Source organism: Salvelinus alpinus, chromosome 35 (genome assembly GCF_045679555.1).
Source record: "Salvelinus alpinus chromosome 35, SLU_Salpinus.1, whole genome shotgun sequence".
Taxonomy (NCBI): domain Eukaryota; kingdom Metazoa; phylum Chordata; class Actinopteri; order Salmoniformes; family Salmonidae; genus Salvelinus; species Salvelinus alpinus.
This window is the reverse complement of record NC_092120.1, coordinates 23305499-23325559: the sequence shown is the minus strand read 5'-3', so window position 1 is coordinate 23325559 and position 20061 is coordinate 23305499. Positions and strand designations below refer to the sequence as shown.

At 42.7% G+C, this 20061-nt stretch overlaps 1 protein-coding gene across 2 annotated transcripts; it reads left to right on the top strand.

Moving 5' to 3' along the window:
* Window positions 1–1605: 1605 nt before the first annotated feature.
* LOC139564212 (vascular endothelial growth factor A-A-like) lies at window positions 1606–18396 on the top strand. Of its 2 annotated transcripts, XM_071383531.1 has the most exons (7): window positions 1657–2297; window positions 3598–3640; window positions 7384–7580; window positions 8186–8262; window positions 8724–8756; window positions 15319–15450; window positions 16802–17061. In XM_071383531.1, exons 1-7 carry the CDS (start codon window positions 2229–2231, stop codon window positions 16821–16823), a joined length of 573 nt encoding a protein of 190 aa, XP_071239632.1. In that variant the 5' UTR covers window positions 1657–2228; the 3' UTR covers window positions 16824–17061. The 2 variants fall into 2 exon arrangements, with proteins under 2 accessions (XP_071239634.1, XP_071239632.1); XM_071383533.1 differs by lacking the exon at window positions 15319–15450 and having other exon boundaries at window positions 1606–2297; window positions 16802–18396.
* The last annotated feature ends 1665 nt before the right edge of the window (window positions 18397–20061 follow it).

Genomic DNA, 20061 nt, shown 5'->3' with positions numbered 1-20061 from the left:
TTGGAGAGGTCAGAAACCATGGAAACTATGGAAACTATGTGGAGTGCCTCCACTAAAGCAGTGTTCGAGAGCGAGAGCAGTGACCCATCGCTGTGATGGCGGAATACTGGTACAATGTTATAGTGAATGGGGAACATGCACGCTGCTACTGGGCCACAAAGGGATGGAGTTGGTGCAGGGGAGATGGGATTTAGAGGATATGGATATTATGTGCGTATTTTGAAATTGACTGTGTCTTAGTGAGAGTATGTTTTGAGGGGCAGTATTGGGGAGATGCGGGACTGTGTGTGCGAGAACTGAAGCGAGAGAGGATGGAGGTTCTCTGTGTGTGTGTGTGTGTGTGTGTGTGTGTGTGTGTGTGTGTGTGTGTGTGTGTGTGTGTGTGTGTGTGTGTGTGTGTGTGTGTGTGTGTGTGTGTGTGTGTGTGTGTGTGTGTGTGTGTGTGTGTGAGAGATATCAAATCCGAACAGACTCATGCAGTCCCCCTATTAAATTAATTCCTTGTGTAACAAATATGTAGCAGGCATTCATCTTCCCTACGCATAAAGATCAATTATCGAATATGTATGACTTGTTCTCTTCTGATTTGCATGACAGATGAAAGAGGATGAATACCAAAAACAATTGTGCTTTTGGAATGTTTAAATGCTGAAACAAAACCTCCAATATCAAACAATATGTCCACGCAGGTCAAGAATCTGACATGTTTCAGTTGATTGTGTTGGCTCAGCCATGCCTAGCTAAGAGCTTCCTAAAGCTCACCTGAACACAAGTGTCATTCTCACTTGGGAACATATCATTTTCTAAAGTTTGACTTACTTTCTAATAAGGATAATTTCTTGCAACTTTCAGCACCTAGAAAGTGCTATGATAATGATGATTCCTGAACTCAGCGTCATGTGTGTGGTACAACAAAAGCAAAACACTATACAGCCCAGGCCATTGCAAGTCCCTCTCCACTCTTTCACACCTGAACATCCTCACCTACTGTACTCTGTATCCTTTTAGAGATCCAGGCATCTCTAATGTCCAATATAGGCTACAATCTCTGTTTAACTGATCAACTAAACACATGTGTGCACCACCACCTCCAAGCGCTGGATGTTAACTTTAGGTGCAAAAGCAATTCCTGCAATAGTATAGGCCTGGCCTGCTTCTAATTGGGTATTTTCACATTGTTTATGGTAACTCTTGCCGCCAATACTTTAACATACTTCTTATTTTTCAACCAAAGGTTTTTGTATGTCAATTCTAATATTTCCACAAAATGGTAAATGGCTATCACAATGATGAATGATTCAAAAGCTGCAAAAAAAAAGGCAACAAGAGACCATTAAATGCACCAACAACACAACTAACTATTGGCCATTTAATACTTACCATTTTAAACGTGTCATGTATTATATTTATCATCTAAATTCTGACTAAAGCACTCACCAAATCGCAGAATGTGAACATCACTGTTAAATATTTTATGGGAGCGCGCCCGCCACCCCTCGCCACCAACCAGTAACGCCCACATTGGTGATCTAGCCAATGAGCGCAAACATCGTCCTACAGTCGACACGTCCGATTGCTAAACGCAATAGCTGACGATCAGAGAACAGTAAACGCGCTACACGAGCGAGAAACGGAGGTGTATGACAAGATCTCCCTATTCTGCGCCTGGACGTCCAAACCCAAAGTCATAGTAAAATACAAAGGAAAGGGGAGACCGTTTCAGTGCGTTTCAAGGAGGATTGCTAACGGATCACTTTGCGTAGGCAAACGCTCACACTCACTACTGTGGTCAATGTTGTTATAACTCAGCCGCCGCTTTCACACAGTGGAGGCATTGCGTTAAGTTGCTTTCAGAAGTTGGTGAAAGTTTTCATCCTGGTGAGCAGATAATAGGACGGAGATGTTCAGTCCATTATGGGGTTTCTAATGTGGATGTAGAATTAGAAATCTTGGAAGAGTCTCCGGATGACCGACGCATTTTGGATGTTACCATTCTTTTGGGCTATTCTCTGAAATTCCTTAGAGGCGGTTGCAATACAAAAAGAAAAAGGATTCCTCTCAGGTGGCACGTCTGCTATGTTTGGATGGATTTGATTTTACTATAACCAAGTTATCAAGAAATTGTTGCATTTTTTTTGTTGTTGTGTTTTTTCTTTATTATTGTGTCTGATCCAAACGACACCTGAAATTTTAGTACAACTGTACAACTCACCATCGGAATTACAATCATGAACATTGGCAGTTTTGTACAATTATTATTTGCAGCGCTGCTTCAACTTCATTTTTATGCAGTTAAGGTGAGAATTATATTTAAATCGGAGGGGGGATCAGATGCGTTTGAATTAGGAATACAATGCTGTTCATGTTTCATTAATGAGGTGATCGCCCTTATCGCACAACCTCGTCACTTGCTGCTAGGTGTGTAGGCCTCCTACAATGTATTCACTTTCTCTCATTAGGCCTAGGATTTACAGATTTTATGTCACCTTTGAATGGTTAATCCTGACGTTTGACATACATTTTGGTCCTTTTGGGAAAAAGTGTCATAGGCCTATCCAATTAACGCTGTATTTTCTATTATAATTAGGCTATTATTTGTATTATTATTATTATTATAACTTTTGAAAATGCACAATGCACCCGGGCATTAATGTCAACGAAATAGTAGGCTAGGCAAAATCGGAATTTTGAGTGACGTAAAAGTGAAATGAGTTGCCTCATTACACTAACATAATCCAAAATCACTATTGTCGTGATTTAATTCAATTGGATTCCTATTGAATAAAATCACGACAACACAACGTCACTATTCCCACTGGTTGAACCAACGTTGTTTCCATTGAACCAACGTGTAATAGAGGTTGAATTGATGTGTGTGTCCAGTGGGTTGATTCCAATATCGGCAATGTATTTGCTCTCGTTTGTAGGCTAGTCTACTGTAATGAAAAGCAAAGTCCAGACGTCCTGTCTATTGAGAGCGCAAGGATAGTGCAAACCTGTTGGCCCCGAACCGAATAGCCTAGCTGGGTCGCAGAAGGTATGAAGTGTCAACGTGTATTTCACTCCCTACTTAAGGCTAATAATAGCCCGTTTATATTAAACTTAGGCCTTGTTAATACAAAAATATGACTAAAATGTTTACGATACTCTGTACAACCTGTAAACGCTAACAATGGGCAATCCATCTCACTCTTTCAGCTATACAATTACATAGGCTTCTTTCTCACGCAATATTGAAGAGCTATTGCAACAGTCTAGGTTCCGGTGATAACGTGACTGAAGCACTGCTGTGATGCCATTTTCCCTCTGCACTTGCCCATAGGCGGGGGAAATATTCAATGAAGTCGGCTAGCTGTCATAATAAAGGGGGAATGTATTGGAGTCTTGCTGTATAATAAGCTAATGGCTTACGGACATACCAAAAATGATTGTGCATGCAGTTACATTATGGAAATGATGTATACATAATTCAGGGAGGCAAAACTGCATTGCCTTTTTACAACGTGATGCATAGTCTACCATATAAAAAAATGTGTATGACATAGGCTAAGACGTCAAGCTTGCTCTAATGGGCTTACCTGTTGTTCTTTTCTACAGACAGCCCACATACCCAAGGACGGGGAGAAGAGTGAAAATGATGGTAAGTGTTGAATGTACAAATGTATTACAAGTGCAATATTGTAGAAGTTTCTTCTGTGTTTTACCCTTATTGGGGGATTTGATGTGTAAATAGCCACCTAGTGTACATATTCTGAATCGGAATTTTCACAGAAAATACCTTTTCAAGTTTAGGCCTTCAATGAAAATAAGTTTTTGACAAATTGGCTATTGCACATGGCTATTGTCATAACAACATCTTTACATTGTAGCAATGCTCCCTCTCTATCAGTGAGAGAAGATGGGTATCATATAGTGCTATATTGAAGTCTTAGTAGTGAGTCCCTGAGGAAAAGGCTTTACTTGGGACTTTGGAATTACCATCAAAGTGTGTCTGATCTAAATAGTCTGGTATATGTTAACAGACAAGATTACTGAATGAATTCAAGGCCACTGCTGAATTCATGTTTTATTTTTGCCTTTTTCTTCCTCCTCTTGTGATTTGGTCACATGGCAAACATATGGTCAGATTGTATAATTTTTATTGGACAAAGCATGTCAGCCTCGGTCCAAGGCTGTACGCATGGTTATGTTTGTTTATTGACAGCGAGAGAGTGTGTTTCACTTGTTAGCTGTGTTCAAGGTTAGCCATGTTGGTCAATAGTGGACACAGACAGGTTACTCACTGTCATACATCAGGGACTGGTCATCAGCAGAGAAAACATAGGAATTGAATTGTGGTTGTTTGTTATTCACAGCACAAGGGCAGCGACTCCCTTCCTTTTCTCTGACACCTGTTAGCGGCTTCTGACCTTCATTACACACACACACAATCACACACAATCACACACACAATCACACACAATCACATTAAAACAAATGTTGCCTAGGTACTAGAACTCTGCTAGACAGAGTGTGAAGCAGCAGCTGTGCAGAGAGAGACTGTGGGGCTCCGCAGAGCCAGAACAGCATAGGGAGACGTTTTGGGCTGGTGACCTTGGGCTGTAGACGGAGACACTCCTGTCTATGGCATCGAGACAGACTGACAGCCTTTCTCTCCCTACAGGCTGGCCTGGCCAGGGCTTCTCCTCTGAGAGCAGGTGCTGGGAGGGATAAAGGGGGGTATGGACACTGCATCTGCTGACAAGGCAGGTCATCCATGGGCTAGCAGCAGCAGTGCATGGTTTAGGAAGGAGTAACAGATCCAGCTACGGCAGGCAGGCAGTGGTGTCTCAGGATGTTGTTGTAGCATTAGGTGGCAACTGACCAGGCCGACTGATTAAGGGGTGGGCTGCCGGGGGTCACATGTCAGAGGTGAACCCTGGCACCGCACAGCCTGAGGTCACGGGCTGCTCGGATGACCTGGGGGTCAGGAGGGGGACGGTGTCGCTGGGAAACCAGTCCATATGATGGAGCGTGGGGGGATTATTCTGGGATGGAGATGGGTAGGGTTAGTCAGCATCTGAGGAATTGTGGGTTGTATGTACAGTTGAAGTTGGAAGTTTACATACACTTAGGTTGGAGTCATTAAAACTAGTTTTTCAACCACTCCAAAAATGTCTAGTTAGCAAACTATAGTTTTGGCAAGTCAGTTAGGACATATACTTTGTGCATGACACAAGTAATTTTTCCAACAATTGTTTACAGACAGATTATTTCATAATTCACTGTATCACAATTCCAGTGGATCAGAAGTTTACATACACTAAGTTGACTGTGCCTTTAAACAGCTTGGGAAATTCCAGAAAATGATGTCATGGCTTTAGAAGCTTCTGATAGGCTAATTGACATCATTTGAGTCAGTTGAAGGTGTACCTGTGTATGTATTTCAAGGCCTACCTTCAAACTCAGTGCCTCTTTGCTTGACATCATGGGAAAATCAAAAGAAATCAGCCAAGACCTCAGAATAGAAATTGTAGACCTCCACAAGTCTGGTTCACCTTGGGAGCAATTTCCAAACGCCTGAAGGTACCACGTTTATCTGTACAAACAATAGTACGCAAGTATAAACACCATGGGACGACGCGGCTGTCATACCGCTCAGGAAGGAGACGTGTTCTGTCTCCTAGAGATGAACGTGCTTTGGTGCGAAAAGTTCAAATCAATCCCAGAACAACAGCAAAGGACCTTGTGAAGAGGCTGGAGGAAACAGGTACAAAAGTATCTATATCCACAGTAAAGCGAGTCCTATATCGACATAACCTGAAATGCCGCTCAGCAAGGAAGAAGCCACTGCTCCAGAACCGCCATAAAAAAAAGCCACACTATGGTTTGCAATTGCACATGGGGACAACAATTGTATTTTTCTGAGAAATGTCTTCTGATCTCATGTAACAAAAATAGAATTGTTTGGCCATAATGACCATCGTTATGTTTGGAGGAAAAAGGGGGAGTCTTGCAAGCTGAAGAACACCATCCCAACCGTGAAGCACGGGAGTGGCAGTATCATGTTGTTGGGGTGCTTTGCTGCAGGAGGAGCTGGTGCACTTCACGAAATAGATGGCATCATGAGGATGGAAAAGTATGTGGATATATTGAAGCAACATCTCAAGACATCAGTCAGGAGGTTAAAGCTTGGTCGCAAATGGGTCTTCCAAATGGACAATGACCTCAAGCATACTTCCAAAGTTGTGGCAAAATGGCTTAAGGACAAGAAAGTCAAGATATTGGAGTGGCCATCACAAAGCCCTGACCTCAATCCTATAGAACATTTGTGGGCTGAACTGAAAAGCGTGTGTGAGCAAGGAGACCTAAAAAGCTGACTCAGTTACACCAGCTCCGTTAGGAGGAATGGGCCAAAATTCACCCAACTTATTGTGGGAAGCTTGTGGAAGGCTACCTGAAACGTTTGACCCAAGTTAAACAATTTTAAAGGCAATGCTACCAAATACTAGTTGAGTGAATGTAAACTTCTAACCCACTGGGAATGTGATGAAAGAAATAAAAGCTGAAATAAATCATTCTCTCTACTATTATTCTGACATTTCACATTCTTAAAATAAAGTGGTGATGCTAACTGACCTAAGACCAGGAATTTTTACTAGGATTAAAGGTGTAGGTGAAGGTGTATGTAAACTTCCGACTTCAACTGTGTATAAAAAGTACCAGTCAAAAGTTTGGACAAACCTACTCATTCAAGGGTTTTTCTTTTTACTTCAACTGTATATGGCATGTGTGAGCGAGTTTAGATCGTGTAGCTTAAACGTGTGGATGTGTTGTAATTGTCCTTGTGTGTGGGTTTGAATGTGTTCTGGGCTTTAGACAGCTGTGAGCACATGAGCAGGTTTGACATTATTTTGCTGGGGGACATTAAGATCCTTGTCAGCACAATAGTCTGCTTTGTTACATCTGAAATAATATATATGTGGCTTTGTTCATCAGCTAAGCTGGCTTTAGCAATGGGAACCACTCAGGAAACGAATGCCTGTACCTTTTTGACGACCACAAAGGCACACAAGTACTCTCTTCCACTGCCAAACGGAACCAGAGCAGATGGGGGATTCTAGGAAGTAGACGAGGCATGGAGAGTTAGGATAAAGGAGAAAAGGGCACACAACTGAGGAATGAGTGAGGAAAGGAGGATGAAAGAGAATGCATTGGAGAGTTTTACTAAGTGGAGAGGATGGATGTGCTGTTGTCTACAGTATAGCAGTTTTGTGGTAGGGTTGCCACTGATGTTACTGTCTTCTCCTCAAGGAATCTCAATGTTACTGACAGTTATCTACGGCACAGTGAGGCTGAGAAGGAAGCAGTACTGATGTTCTCCCTCTGCTCTTCCTCCTGCAGTGGTCCCGTTCATGGACGTGTATAACAAGAGCATGTGTCGGACACGGGAGATGCTGGTGGACATCTTCCAGGAGTATCCAGATGAGATTGAGCACACCTACATCCCCTCGTGCGTGGTGCTCATGCGCTGCGCCGGATGCTGCAACGACGAGGCGCTTGAGTGTGTCCCCACGGAAACAAAAAACGTTACCATGGAGGTAAGCGCCAACTCCAACTCTCGCCGGGACCGGTGAACAGGGGATTTGTTCTCCCCTCTCTCTCTCATTCCATCTCTCTCATATCACTTATAACCCCCTCTCTCTTCCATATCTCTCGGTGTCCTTTCTCTCTTCCATTCCTTTTCTCACGGGTTCTCTCTGTCTCTCTCGCTCTCGCTCGCTTTGCGTGTCTCTCTGTCCCATGGAAAAAGTGAAGCAGCAGGGGCCTGGCATGTCAGCTATTTTGTTTACCCTTGCACACCCTGTTTATGCCCCTGTTTATGAGGTTGAAGTCTCTCTTGGCCATGGTCAGGAGTCAGGACTTACTGTTGGCATGAGCCTAGGGTGGAGAGGAATAAGCTATAGGAATGTGATACAGCGCATGCCTGGCTATGGTGTCGCCCTGTCTTCACCGACCGGTTAGCTAGTGGCCAGACTGTGACCACTTTGTCAATGGTCAGAGCAATCACTCACTAAGAATCTCTGAGGTAGTGATGTTGCGGCAGAGGAATTTGGTTTGGGCGGGGGGGATTGACCCAAGTAAGAGACTACAAACCCTTTTTCAATGTGAATTTGAATGTTTAATGTCTTATGTTTCTCTACAGGTAATACAAGTGAAACAGAGAGTATCGCAACATCATTTTCTGTTAAGTTTCACAGAACATCGAAAGTGTGAATGCAGGTAAGAACTTTTCTCAGGCCTATAATGATTTCAGGCTTCAATGTTTTTTTGCTTACTGGTTAAAGGTCCAATGCAGCTGTTTTTATCTCAATATCAAATCATTTCTGGGTAACAATTAAGTACCTTACTGTGATTGTTTTCAATTAAAATGTTAAACTGAAAACTAGCTGTTATTGGCAGAGGGATTTGGGAATATCTTTCTTATTGGTCTATTAACTAATTATTTAGGCCAAAACTCCATCCCACCAAAACAGGCTGACATTTCAGTCGGTCTTTTCAAACAGCTCTTACACTAAAATGGCATTATCATAATTTTCACAATTTTACAGTATTATTCTAACGTCATAGTGTGGAAATATATATAAAACATAGGAAATCATGTTTTTGACTGCACTGGGCCTTTAATAAAAAGCTAAATCTAAATCTAAATGTTTTGTTCTCTATTTTCCTCTTAATTTCAGACCAAAGCCAGAAGTTAAAGCAAAGAAAGAGAAGTAAGTACACGCTTTGCCTTGTTATTGAGTTATTTGTGGGATGAGGGGAGGGAGCTTTCTGTGTTCCGTTTGGCTCCCACTCTGATATTCAAACGGTCGAAACAGCTCTGTCTGCCAGCCCCAAAATATCTCAATATATTGATTGACCAGTTTCCCAACCAATCATCATCCCTTTCCCACAGACGTTTTAACTTAACACAGAGGGCTGGGGGCCTAATCCTCGCGAACCAATAAGTATTCAGTATTCCTCATGTTGTTTGGCCACCGTACATGCAGATGAGAAGCAGCCAGCTGGACACTGGTACCAGCGACCATGTGGGGTAGCACTAATGCTAATAGTAACGGTGAAGCTGCAGTATCTTTTACCCCTGCTGCACTGAGAAGTCAGCAGCTGCCCTACTCCTGCTGATAGGATTGAGTCGATCATTTGGAAGGGTGCTGAGAGGAAGTGTTAGGGTGCCTTCTCTACTAGTGATTGGGATTATCAGCACCTCATAGGCTCCTACACCGCACCACATAGCCCTGTCTCTCTCTTTTTTACATAGCGATGGAGGGTAGAGGTCTAGTTCTCCGTGTTCCCTTCACGCCTTGTGGGAGTTAGAGGACTAGCAGCACACCTTATGAAAAAAAAAAAACAGCCTCTCTCCTCTATCTTTGCTGGTGCTGATAAGAGAATGGATTTTTATTTTTAAACGGGGTTTGTTTCCGTTTGTCTTGCTGACAGGCTCTGTTCGTTTTATGGCGGCCGTAACAGTCGGGTTGAGGTCGTTAGCTAGCGCCAGACCACCCGCGACTGGCCGGGCTGTCCAGCAGTCTTCTTCTTAGCTCCAGTTGCTCGAGCCTGACCCTCGGCCCTCGTGGCTACTTCCACAGTGTAATCATTGCAACAGGTGTCATTCAGTTGAACCATTTTTATTTTTAGAGTTGTAAATAGTGGATGAGACGGAGACGCAGTGGACGCGGTTAGTTGCAGGCAGTGTGGAGGGAGCGAAACCGACTGATTGTCAGTGTTGATGCAAGGGTGTGTGTGTGTATGTCTTTAGCCACCTTAGCTGCAGCTGGCACGTCAGAGGACGTCCCTCGTTTTAATTGGATAAGAACCACGCAGGGTTAAAGCCCCATGGATCAGTGGAGGAGAGATGGGGATCATGTTAGCTACCTGAGAGGGCTAAATCAAATCTGTTTGTCATGGGGCTGAGCCTTGTCCTCGCGTTGTGCCACACACCTCTGCCTGTCACGCAGCACGTAGGCAGACAGCTCACCCCAGCCAGGCCAGGGTAGGGTGCAGGAAAAAGACTGCCCATTCATGAGCTCAGACACACCCTCAGTCTTTCACTGAAATGCATACTGTACATAATACTCTCGACCAACACTTGGGGCTCTGTTTTAACAAACCTAACTCAATGGTAAATCGAAGGGAAGGCGGTAGCGCCGTAGGTTCACGGGTGTGTCAGAAATATTTGAGTTTTTTTCACTGTTACAATTATCTGCGTATTTGACGGTGTCGGCGCGAAAGGGCTGGGTGTTGATGAATAGACTAGTTGTGGGTGTCGAGGCTTGGCCCCTCACTGGCCTATCAGAACGTGCTCCATGGCGAAATGTGTTGCTGCTTCAAGTTGTGTATTTACACTATTTTAATGTATCGACTTGGAATAAACGCCAATTCCAATGTGAGTCCGTTATATATTTTTTTAAATGGCTTACAGACACGAAGTAACAAAATGAAGACCTATCTTTGCTAAATACGTTAACTTTAACCCATTTGCAGTCCACATTGTTCTAAGTAATTGCAAGGCTTGAATAGCATTCCCATATAGGATAGGCCTACTGTAAATTGCATTATAGCTGAGCACAGACATGACAAACATTGTCAATAAGCAATATTAAATTCATGATTGATAAGGCCTACAAAGAGAACGAATAGTTCTAATCAAATTCTAAACAAAACAAATAAAACCAGGAAGGTGAATCATTCTAATAAGATTGGTTGTAATAACATTAAAAGAAAAACAAGCAATGTTTTTTTTTTTTTTTTACAACAACAATAAATAATTGTAACATGTAATGATATCATCAAATTGGCATGATAAAAAGAAGCGCATTGCTGTTGAACCAGCCTTTGTTATAGTAGGCCAAAGGTAGGGGTTGGGCTTTGAACTAATGAAATGGAAAACAGGCAATTGTTACAGATAACTTCTAAATATGAGGTTCAACGAGGTTCTCATCTTTCGTTTCATGATGGGCATGACACGTAGCTTACATCATCGAGGGGGGGGGGGGGGGGGTTTACACACATCCAAAATGGGACCGCATGACTAAAATAATGTTGGCCTACCTACAATGCATAGATCAAATTTATTTATAAAGCCCTTCTTACATCAGTTGATATCTCAAAGTGCTGTACAGAAACCCAGCCTAAAACCCCAAACAGCAAACAATGCAGGTGTAGAAGCACGGTGGCTAGGAAAAACTCCCTAGAAAGGCCAGAACCTAGGAAGAAACCTAGAGAGGAACCAGGCTATGAGGGGTGGCCAGTCCTCTTCTGGCTGTGCCGGGTGGAGATTATATTATTATAGATAAAAAGGGAACGTCAGCTCACTGTTTTACTCCTCTCAACCGTTATATTTAAATAAAGCTTTGGTGATTTAAGGTTTATTTCCAAGCGGTCTCAGGAGCCAAACCCTGTATCGACAGTCTTGGGTAAAAAAAGCCTTCATTGAGAGGAGGGGAGGCTATACTTTGAGTCTATGTATGCGGGTGACTCAGCACTATACACGTCAGCTACTACAGTGACCGAAATGACTGCAACACTCAACAAAGAGCTGCAGTTAGTTTCAGAGTGAGTGGCAAGGACTACGTTATTTCTAAAACTAAAAGCATTGTATTTGGACAAAACACTCACTAAACCCTGAACCTCAACTAAATGTTGTAATAAATCATGTGGAAATTGAGCAAGTTGAGATGACTAAACTGCTTGGAGTAACCCTAGATTGTAAACTGTCATGGTCAAAACATACTGATGCTGTAGTAGCTAAGATGGGGGGATTTCTGTCTATAATAAAGCAATGCTCTGCCTTCTTAACAACACTATCAACAAGGCAGGTCCTACAGGCCCTAGGTTTGTCGCACCTTGACTACTGTTCAGTCGTGTGGTCAGGTGCCACAAAAAAGGACTTAGGAAAATTGCAATTGGCTCAGAACAGGTCAGCACGGCTGGCCCTTGGATGTACACAGGGAGCTAATAATAATAATATGCATGTCAATCTCTCCTGGCTCAAAATGGAGGATAGATTGACTTCATCACTACTTTTATTTATGACATGTTGAATGCACCGAGCTGTCTGTCTAAACTACTGGCACACAGCTTGGACACCCATGCATACCCCCCAAGACATGCCACAAGAGGTCTCTTCACAGTCCCCAAGTCCAAGACAGACTATGGGAGGCACACAGTACTAAACGACCTCTCACTGTCAACTGCGTTTGCTGAAAATAAACTTAGCATGTGTAAATATTTGTATGAACATAACAAGATTCAACAACTGAGACATAAACTGAACAAGTTCCACAGACATGTAACTAACAGAAATGGAATGATGTGTCCCTGAATAAAGGAGGGGGTCAAAATCAAAAGTAACAGTCAGTATGGTGTGGCCACCAGCTGCATTAAGTACTGCAGTGCATCCCCTCATGGACTGCACCAGATTTTCCAGTTCTTGCTGTGAGATGTTACCCCACTCTTCCACCAAGCACATGCAAGTTCCCAGACATTTCTGGGGTGAATGGCCCTAGCCCTCACCCTCCGATCCAACAGGTCCTAGATGTGCTCAATGGGATTGAGATCCGGGCTCTTCGCTGGCCATGGCAGAACACTGACATTCCTGTCATGCAGGAAATCACACACAGAACGAGTAGTATGGCTGGTGGCATTGTAGTGCTGGAGGGTCATGTCAGGATAAGCCTGCAGGAAGGGTATCACATGAGGGAGGAGGATGTCTTCCCTGTAAGGCACAGCGTTGAGATTGCCTGCAATGACAACAAGCTCAGTCCGATGATGCTGTGACACACCCCCCCCGGACCATGACAGACCCTCCACCTCCAAATCGATCCCGCTCCAGAGTACAGGCCTCGGTGTAACACTCATCCGACAATTACCTCTGGTGAGACAAAACTGCGACTCATCAGTGAAGAGCACTTTTTGCCAGTCCTGTCTGGTCCAGCGCCGGTGGGTTTGTGCCCATAGGCAAAGTTGTTGCCCGTGATGTCTGGTGAGGACCTGCCAAAGCAGCAGCTAATGGGGATCCATAAGAAATACAAAATGGGAGTTTTTATGTTTCTATATACAAAGTATACAGGCACCAAAAGCACATGAGGCTACTATTGTTCCATGCGTATATGGGCAGTGTGCTTCACGGCTGTATAGGCTGAGTTTCCGCTGTCAACATTCATGCCATAACCAACTGTGTTACCACTAAAACCAGCTTTTGGTTGGTCTTAAATATCCCTACCAGCGCTGTCTGAAATTATCACTTTGGATCATGTTTTTAAGAACACGCCTAAAATATTTCCACCCCTCCCATCTGAGTGCAAGCGTGCTGATATAAGACGTGTAAATTACCGAACTTGGCGTTAGGGACGGAAAATGTCTGCGCTATTTTTTTTTTTTACGTGACGGAATTGCAAACTAACGTGCATTTCACATGAGTGCCGCCTTAACGCCAGCCGAAAATAGAGCCCTTGATATGCATAGACTGATTTACACAGGCAACAGTGGACGCATTTACATTGACGCACGCATTTACAGTGAGACACACACACACACACACACGTTCAAAAAGGGATCGATCCCACCGCTTATTAGGAGACTAGATTAGAAGGGAGATGCCCGACTTGATTGATTTGTCTCCTCTTTGGCCTGACCTCTATTGATTGAACTCTGTATGAGTGTCCCTGCCTCCACTTAGGTGTCTTTTCTCTTTTGCCCTGTTCTCTATATTCCAGGGGCAATGACCAAAAGAGAAAGAAAGAGAGAGACACTGGCACGATGAGGTCTGAGGCCTCGCCTGTGGCGTGTCTGCAAATGGGCACTATGTCTCTCTTGATGGTTGGTTTGATTTTGGAGGACCTTATTTTTATCTTGTAAAATGCAAACCTCTTAGTTTGGCAATGAGGAGGCTCCATTTTTTCTTTTTTAAAGACACTTTTTTTTTTTTTGGTCTGGCGTACACGCCACTTAAGTCCATGGCGAGGGCAGTGACGTGAAGTTGACGTGAGTAACAACTGTCGGGTAATGACGATGTCAGAATGAAGCATGGCTGTTTACCAGCCCCTCACTAATCCATGGCAGCAGAGTCGATGCCATGTTGAGTCCACATGCTGCTAGGAGTTTGCTCTGTTTCGCCGTTGCCTTTTGTTTTAGCAGATAGGTGGATGGACCAGCACTGTTGTCTTAAATGTAAATGTAATGTAAATGTAAATCTCTACCACTACAGTGCCAATTGGTTTGGTTACTTTAAAGTAGACAGGCTTGGCTCAGTTTGTTTGGTTAGAGTTACTGTAGCATGGGGTGGTACACCGAAAAGGGCTGCTGTAGGTTGCTTTGTTCCTGCTTTTAGACGGAAAGGTCTAGAACATGACCCAGACGTGATCTGACCTCGCATAGCTCGTAGAAATACGGCCAACTGCGTCGTCTGAGACGAAGCGTAGCTTCATCTCGTCCGGTGCGTCGCAGTTCTCCCCCTATCTCTGTCCTTGTTTTGTCTGTGGTGTGTGCCCCCCGATCACACATGTTCACCTCCATAAAAGACACTGCATCTTTAAGCACCAGCGACAGCATCTACTTTGACTTTAAACTGGGCTAGTGAAATTAATACGATTAGATTTTGTCTTTGATCTGTATTTTATCATCCTTACATTGTGCTTGAGCCTGCGCTTGCTCAGCCCCAAGCCATCATCCTAATGTCGTCCTAACATCCCATTTAAGTTGTGGCGCTCATGTGAGCATGTCTGTAGGGTAATTGTAGTGGGAAATATAGGCAGATTTTGGGAGAGATGGGTTTTTAAAGATGGCTGCTCCCTTGTGAGCATGTCACTGAGTGGATTGGGAAGCGAATGCTATGTGTTCTGTGTTTACGCCGTGGCCTTTACCTTATCACGTGCACCTGTTTTGTGTATATGGTGCACATTTTCTCATTCAATGTTGATCTCATTGACCCAATCACACATATGCTTGTCATACCATTTATAGAGGATGAATGAAAGAGTGGGTGAAAGAGTGTGTGAGTGTATGCAAGCGTGATCAGGCCCATGTGTGTAGAAAAGTCTGTACATGCGCTCTCTTTCTAACCCGATCACAATACCCCACAACCTCAAACAACCTTCACACCACCCAGCGGCTGCAGAAGTATTGAGCTGATGTTGCTCAAATGTTCGTCCAATGTTGGTGTGTTGGGGGGGGGGGGGGTTTGGGGATGGTGCATGAGTGCCTGTATGCACCCTTTTTCTGCTGGATACGGTCTATAGCTTAGACCTCTCTCTTTCTCCCTTTTTGCTTCCCTTGCAGCCACTGTGAGCCTTGCTCAGAGAGAAGAAAGCGCTTGTTTGTGCAGGACCCTCTCACCTGTAAATGCTCCTGCAAATTCACACAATTAGACTGCAAGTCCAGACGACTTGAGTTAAACGAAAGAGCTTGCAGGTTTGTTTACGAACTATTTTGATAAACAACGTGACTGATCTATACTCCGTTCATCTACATCCATCCACCTTTTTGCACTTCTGTCATTTGCTAGATTTTTCTTTTCTCCCTCTGAGAAATGCATGCTTCTCACTTTCTTATAGACTGTTCTTGTTTGTATTTGAGAATTGTGTGGGACTGTTTGCTTGTAAGCGTGTTTTGTATTGTCTGTTGTCGTGCGTAATATTCTGAGACTCTTCTTAACATCATCCTTGATGTTAGAACTGTGACTCTATTATTGTGTGTTCTGTAAAGGTAGTATATTTTATCTAGCTAGTATAGTGTATTCCCTTTGCATGGCAGACACTTAAACTAGACAATACGCAAAAAACAGCCCCTTTCTCGCTTTAGATTCCCTTTAAATGAATGCAGTATATATATATATATATATATATACTAAATTCTAGCACCAAGCAAGATGTGTGTAGGGGGTTGGGTTTTATGTGTGTGAGACAGTCCGTACCGTATTGGGTCAGTCTGTAGTAATGCCCATTTATTCAGACCCACACTTATCATCCTACTGATCTCACAACATAGTCTCCTTATCTCTTTCCCATATATATATATATATATCCATGTAGCGATGGGAAAAAGATATGGAGACTATGTTGGGAGATCAGTAGGATGATAAGTGTGGGTCTGATATATATAACCACCTGCGTAGGAGGGGAATTTTAGCATCCATTGTTGTTTTTAAACTTCTACCAGTCTTGATCACACAAATAGACAGACATGTTTATAAGTCAGCACAGTACTGGACTCAAGACAGAACTAACTCATGCACGATACTAACACTCAAAGGGAAAGTGTTTCCCTCGGTTCGTAACTGTGAACGAACAGGCTCTTAATTGAGTGAATGTAGAGCTGGTGTCCATGCTGCTCGTTTCTAATGGTCCTACTCATAACTCCTACGAGGCGTAGCCCTAAACTCAATTACTAATCAGTGATTAAAACTCCATCTCCATTGGTTGCAAATAATGGCTGTATACAGTCAGTGGCCCAATGGAGAGCTGGCTGCTTCCGGTGAAACTCCCACAAGGCCTTGTGTTGGTGACCTCCCTTGACACTACTATATACATCCCTGACCTTTGAACCTTAGGGGCCCCCCACACGGTTTGCTGGATTTAGAGAGCCACACATGAGTGGGGTGACCAGCAACATGATTCCAATTGGTCAGGGGAGGAAGAGGGAGGGGCTGTAGGAGTTTTCCACATTTGGGGTGATGTGATTGGCTCCAGGCTACACCCCTGCTGGGAGGATGATTTGTTGCCCATCTTCTAACCTACTGTCTGTCATGTCTTGTCATCCACAGATGTGACAAACCAAGGAGATGAGATGAGGAGAGGGGGGACAATGAAATGAAGGAATATTTTCTTGGCACAGCACTTTGAAACCTGAGAACGCATTCCCTGGATGGACTGAAAATTACAATGAAAGAACAAGCAAGAGCGAACGATGGAGAGAGACTGAGATGGCAACATGCCGTTGTATTTCTAATATATATATATATATATATTCTAAAATGACATTGTGTACTGCTGCTATAAAAATAACGAGACATTATAAAGTGAACGAATGCGCCACTGTCTGGCGTGTGAATTGGACAAATGTTTAGTTGCCAGGGTGTTTGGGCCTTCGCGTGGATAGGACCGAGAGTTTTTTTTGTCATTTTATTTTATGTAACACTTCACTGGATGTTGGTCTGCTGTGGATATGAGTATCTTAAATATATCTATATATAAAAAACGAAGAGAAATTGTGACCATAACTTCACAGAGGTGCAACGGGAACATGTTTCTCCTCAGACCTCTGAAGGTCTAGAGAACTGTGAGAAAGCAGAACTACTTCCTCTATGGGGTTATGTTTTTGTCACCGCTGTATCTACTGATACCAGATAGGACTCGGTGTGCGAATAATTCTAAAGGGATATTAAACGTAGGTATGTATGGAGACGAGACAATACTGAACGCGATTCCGTCTTCCGCTTAGGAACAGTGGTGTTCAACTCGCCACTTTCAAAATCGATAATCTCTATTTGCTTTGTTTGTCTTCATTTGTTTTCCAAAGATATAATTGCACACACACACATTAAAGCATAGTCCATTATAGAAAGAAAAAAACGATCTGTATATACTTACCTAATATCCCTTTGTCTAGTACAGTACATCTAATTTATAATGCTAGAATAATTTCAGTATTCTGTGCATTTAATTTATATATTTATATTCAGTGTTATGGTTGATATTGATTTTACTTCTTCACCTGGCAATGTTATCACCAATCTGTTTGGCCATGGAAAACTGTAGACGTATTTCTTTTTTAAAAAAGAAGCGAAAGATAAACTTCAACATTCCTGAAAATGAGATACTGTATGTTTTGTTGGGCTAGAGAGGCTGGTAGCATGTGTCTTGACTTTGTTACAAACAAACCCTGCCACAAACGTGTTTGTGAAAAGATGCATAGCCAACGTTGCAGTTTCAGGCGGGACATGTGTTTTTTGCACTTGAGTGCCCGAAGACACGTCATGAGGAGGACTGAGGGCGTCTCCCTGACCTTGGTCAGCTTGGGAGAACTCCACACTGAGAGACTGAGACTCTGGCCAGCCCACTTTAGCCAGAACAGGACTTGGCCTAGTGGGGCCTAACCAGGAGCATTAGGAGACGATGCTCTCTGCCCTTTGATGAAAAAAGAAACATTCTATTTGTATTTCCGTGTCAGAAATGCTTTTTTTGTTTGTTGTATCATGTACAGACACATTTTTAGTATATTTTCACATTAATATATTTATTGGTGCTGTAAAATGATCAGTTTTACAATAGTAACATATTTTTTAGTTTTTAGTGTAACTATTAACTATATTTATTTAGAAAATATATTGTTTTTTATTAAACAGAAAATGCAGTTCTCTTTGGAAGCCTCTTTTTAACTGTTTTGAAATTACCTCTGACATTTTGATCAATCTAAAATAATTTGATCAAGTAACAATACAACACAATCCTGCTTTATTAATCATTCCTTAGCCAATTGATAAGGCATCATAAAAGTACAAGACTACAATAAAATACATGCAGTGCCAAAATAAAGGAAACACCAAGATTTTAATTTATTTTACTGAACAAATTCTTATTTTCAATGACGGCCTAGGAACAGTGGGCTAACTGCCTTGTTCAGGGGCAGAACGACAGATTTTTACCTTGTCAGCTCTGGGATTCGATCTTGCAACCTTTCGGTTTCTAGTCCAACACTCTAACCCCTAGGATACTTTCCGCCCCAAGTAACGTGTCTTAATAGGGCATTGGGCCACCACAAGCCAGAACAGCTTCAATGCACCCTGGCATAGATTCTACAATTGTCTGAAACTCTATTGGAGGGATGCAACACCATTCTTCCACGCAAAATTCCGTTATTTGGTGTTTGGTTGATGGTGGTGGAAAAGTCTGTCTCAGGCGCCGATCCAGAATCTCCCATAAGTATTCAACTGAGTTGAGACCTGGTGACTGAGACGACCATGGCATATGGTTTACATCGTTTTCATGCTCGTCAAACCATTCAGTGACATGTGGATGGGGGCATTGTCATCCTATGGGGACGTAGCCATGATATCCCAAATAATGGCCGAAATAGTGGCCTGCACAGCATGACCCTAAGCATAATGGGATGCTAACTGCTTAATTAACTCAGAAACCACACCTGTGTGAAAGCACCTGCTTTCAATATATGTTGTATCCCTCATTTACTGTACTCAAGTGTTTCCATTATTTTGTCAGTTACCTGTATGTAGGCCTACATTCAAAAAGTTTTAGAAATTACATTACATTAAGCACTGATGCAATACAAAGTGCGGTACAAAGTGCAATACAGTTGCAGGAAGTTTACATTTTTCCTAGATTGCCCCAAATGGAACCATAGGTCTCATGGTCCTTTGCATGATCAAAATTAGGTCCAACTGTTGCTTAAACCATAAAATAAACATTGAAACAAAAGAAGCCACAAAAGGTTTGGATCTATTCATACTTAACAGTACATGAATGGCAGATGTACATAAAAAAAAAGTGGTAGATTCACTTTCACTTCGATTCAATAAGTATCGCAGACGTTCCGTGCTATAGCGTGATTGAAGGGAAAGGTCATTTCCGATTGAGCCGACATGCAGCGTTTACCATGAATGCACTTTTTTGCATACATTGCCTTTACATTACAATCGTGCCATAGCACTATAGCCCTTGGTTAAGTGGTCAACACCTCAACACAATAACTTACAATGAACAACAGAGGAGAAGATAATCAACTCCCATATAATGTCAGAACCAAGCATTGACTTTGTGCCATATTTCAAATAATTTACCCGAATTGTTCACAAAGAATCTTGGAAAAAGTGGATTTTTTTCTGTCAGGAGTGGTTTGTGATTTTTTATACCGAACCTCTCTAATTAGAATCCAAAAGTACCCAATGGCTATGTGGTTATGTCGTTTCATGCATTCTACCTCCACTAAGAAAAGATTAGCAGTGGCTCTCTCTATAAATAAACCCGAGGGAGGAAGGAGGAAGGAGGAAGCCTATTATCTTGGATT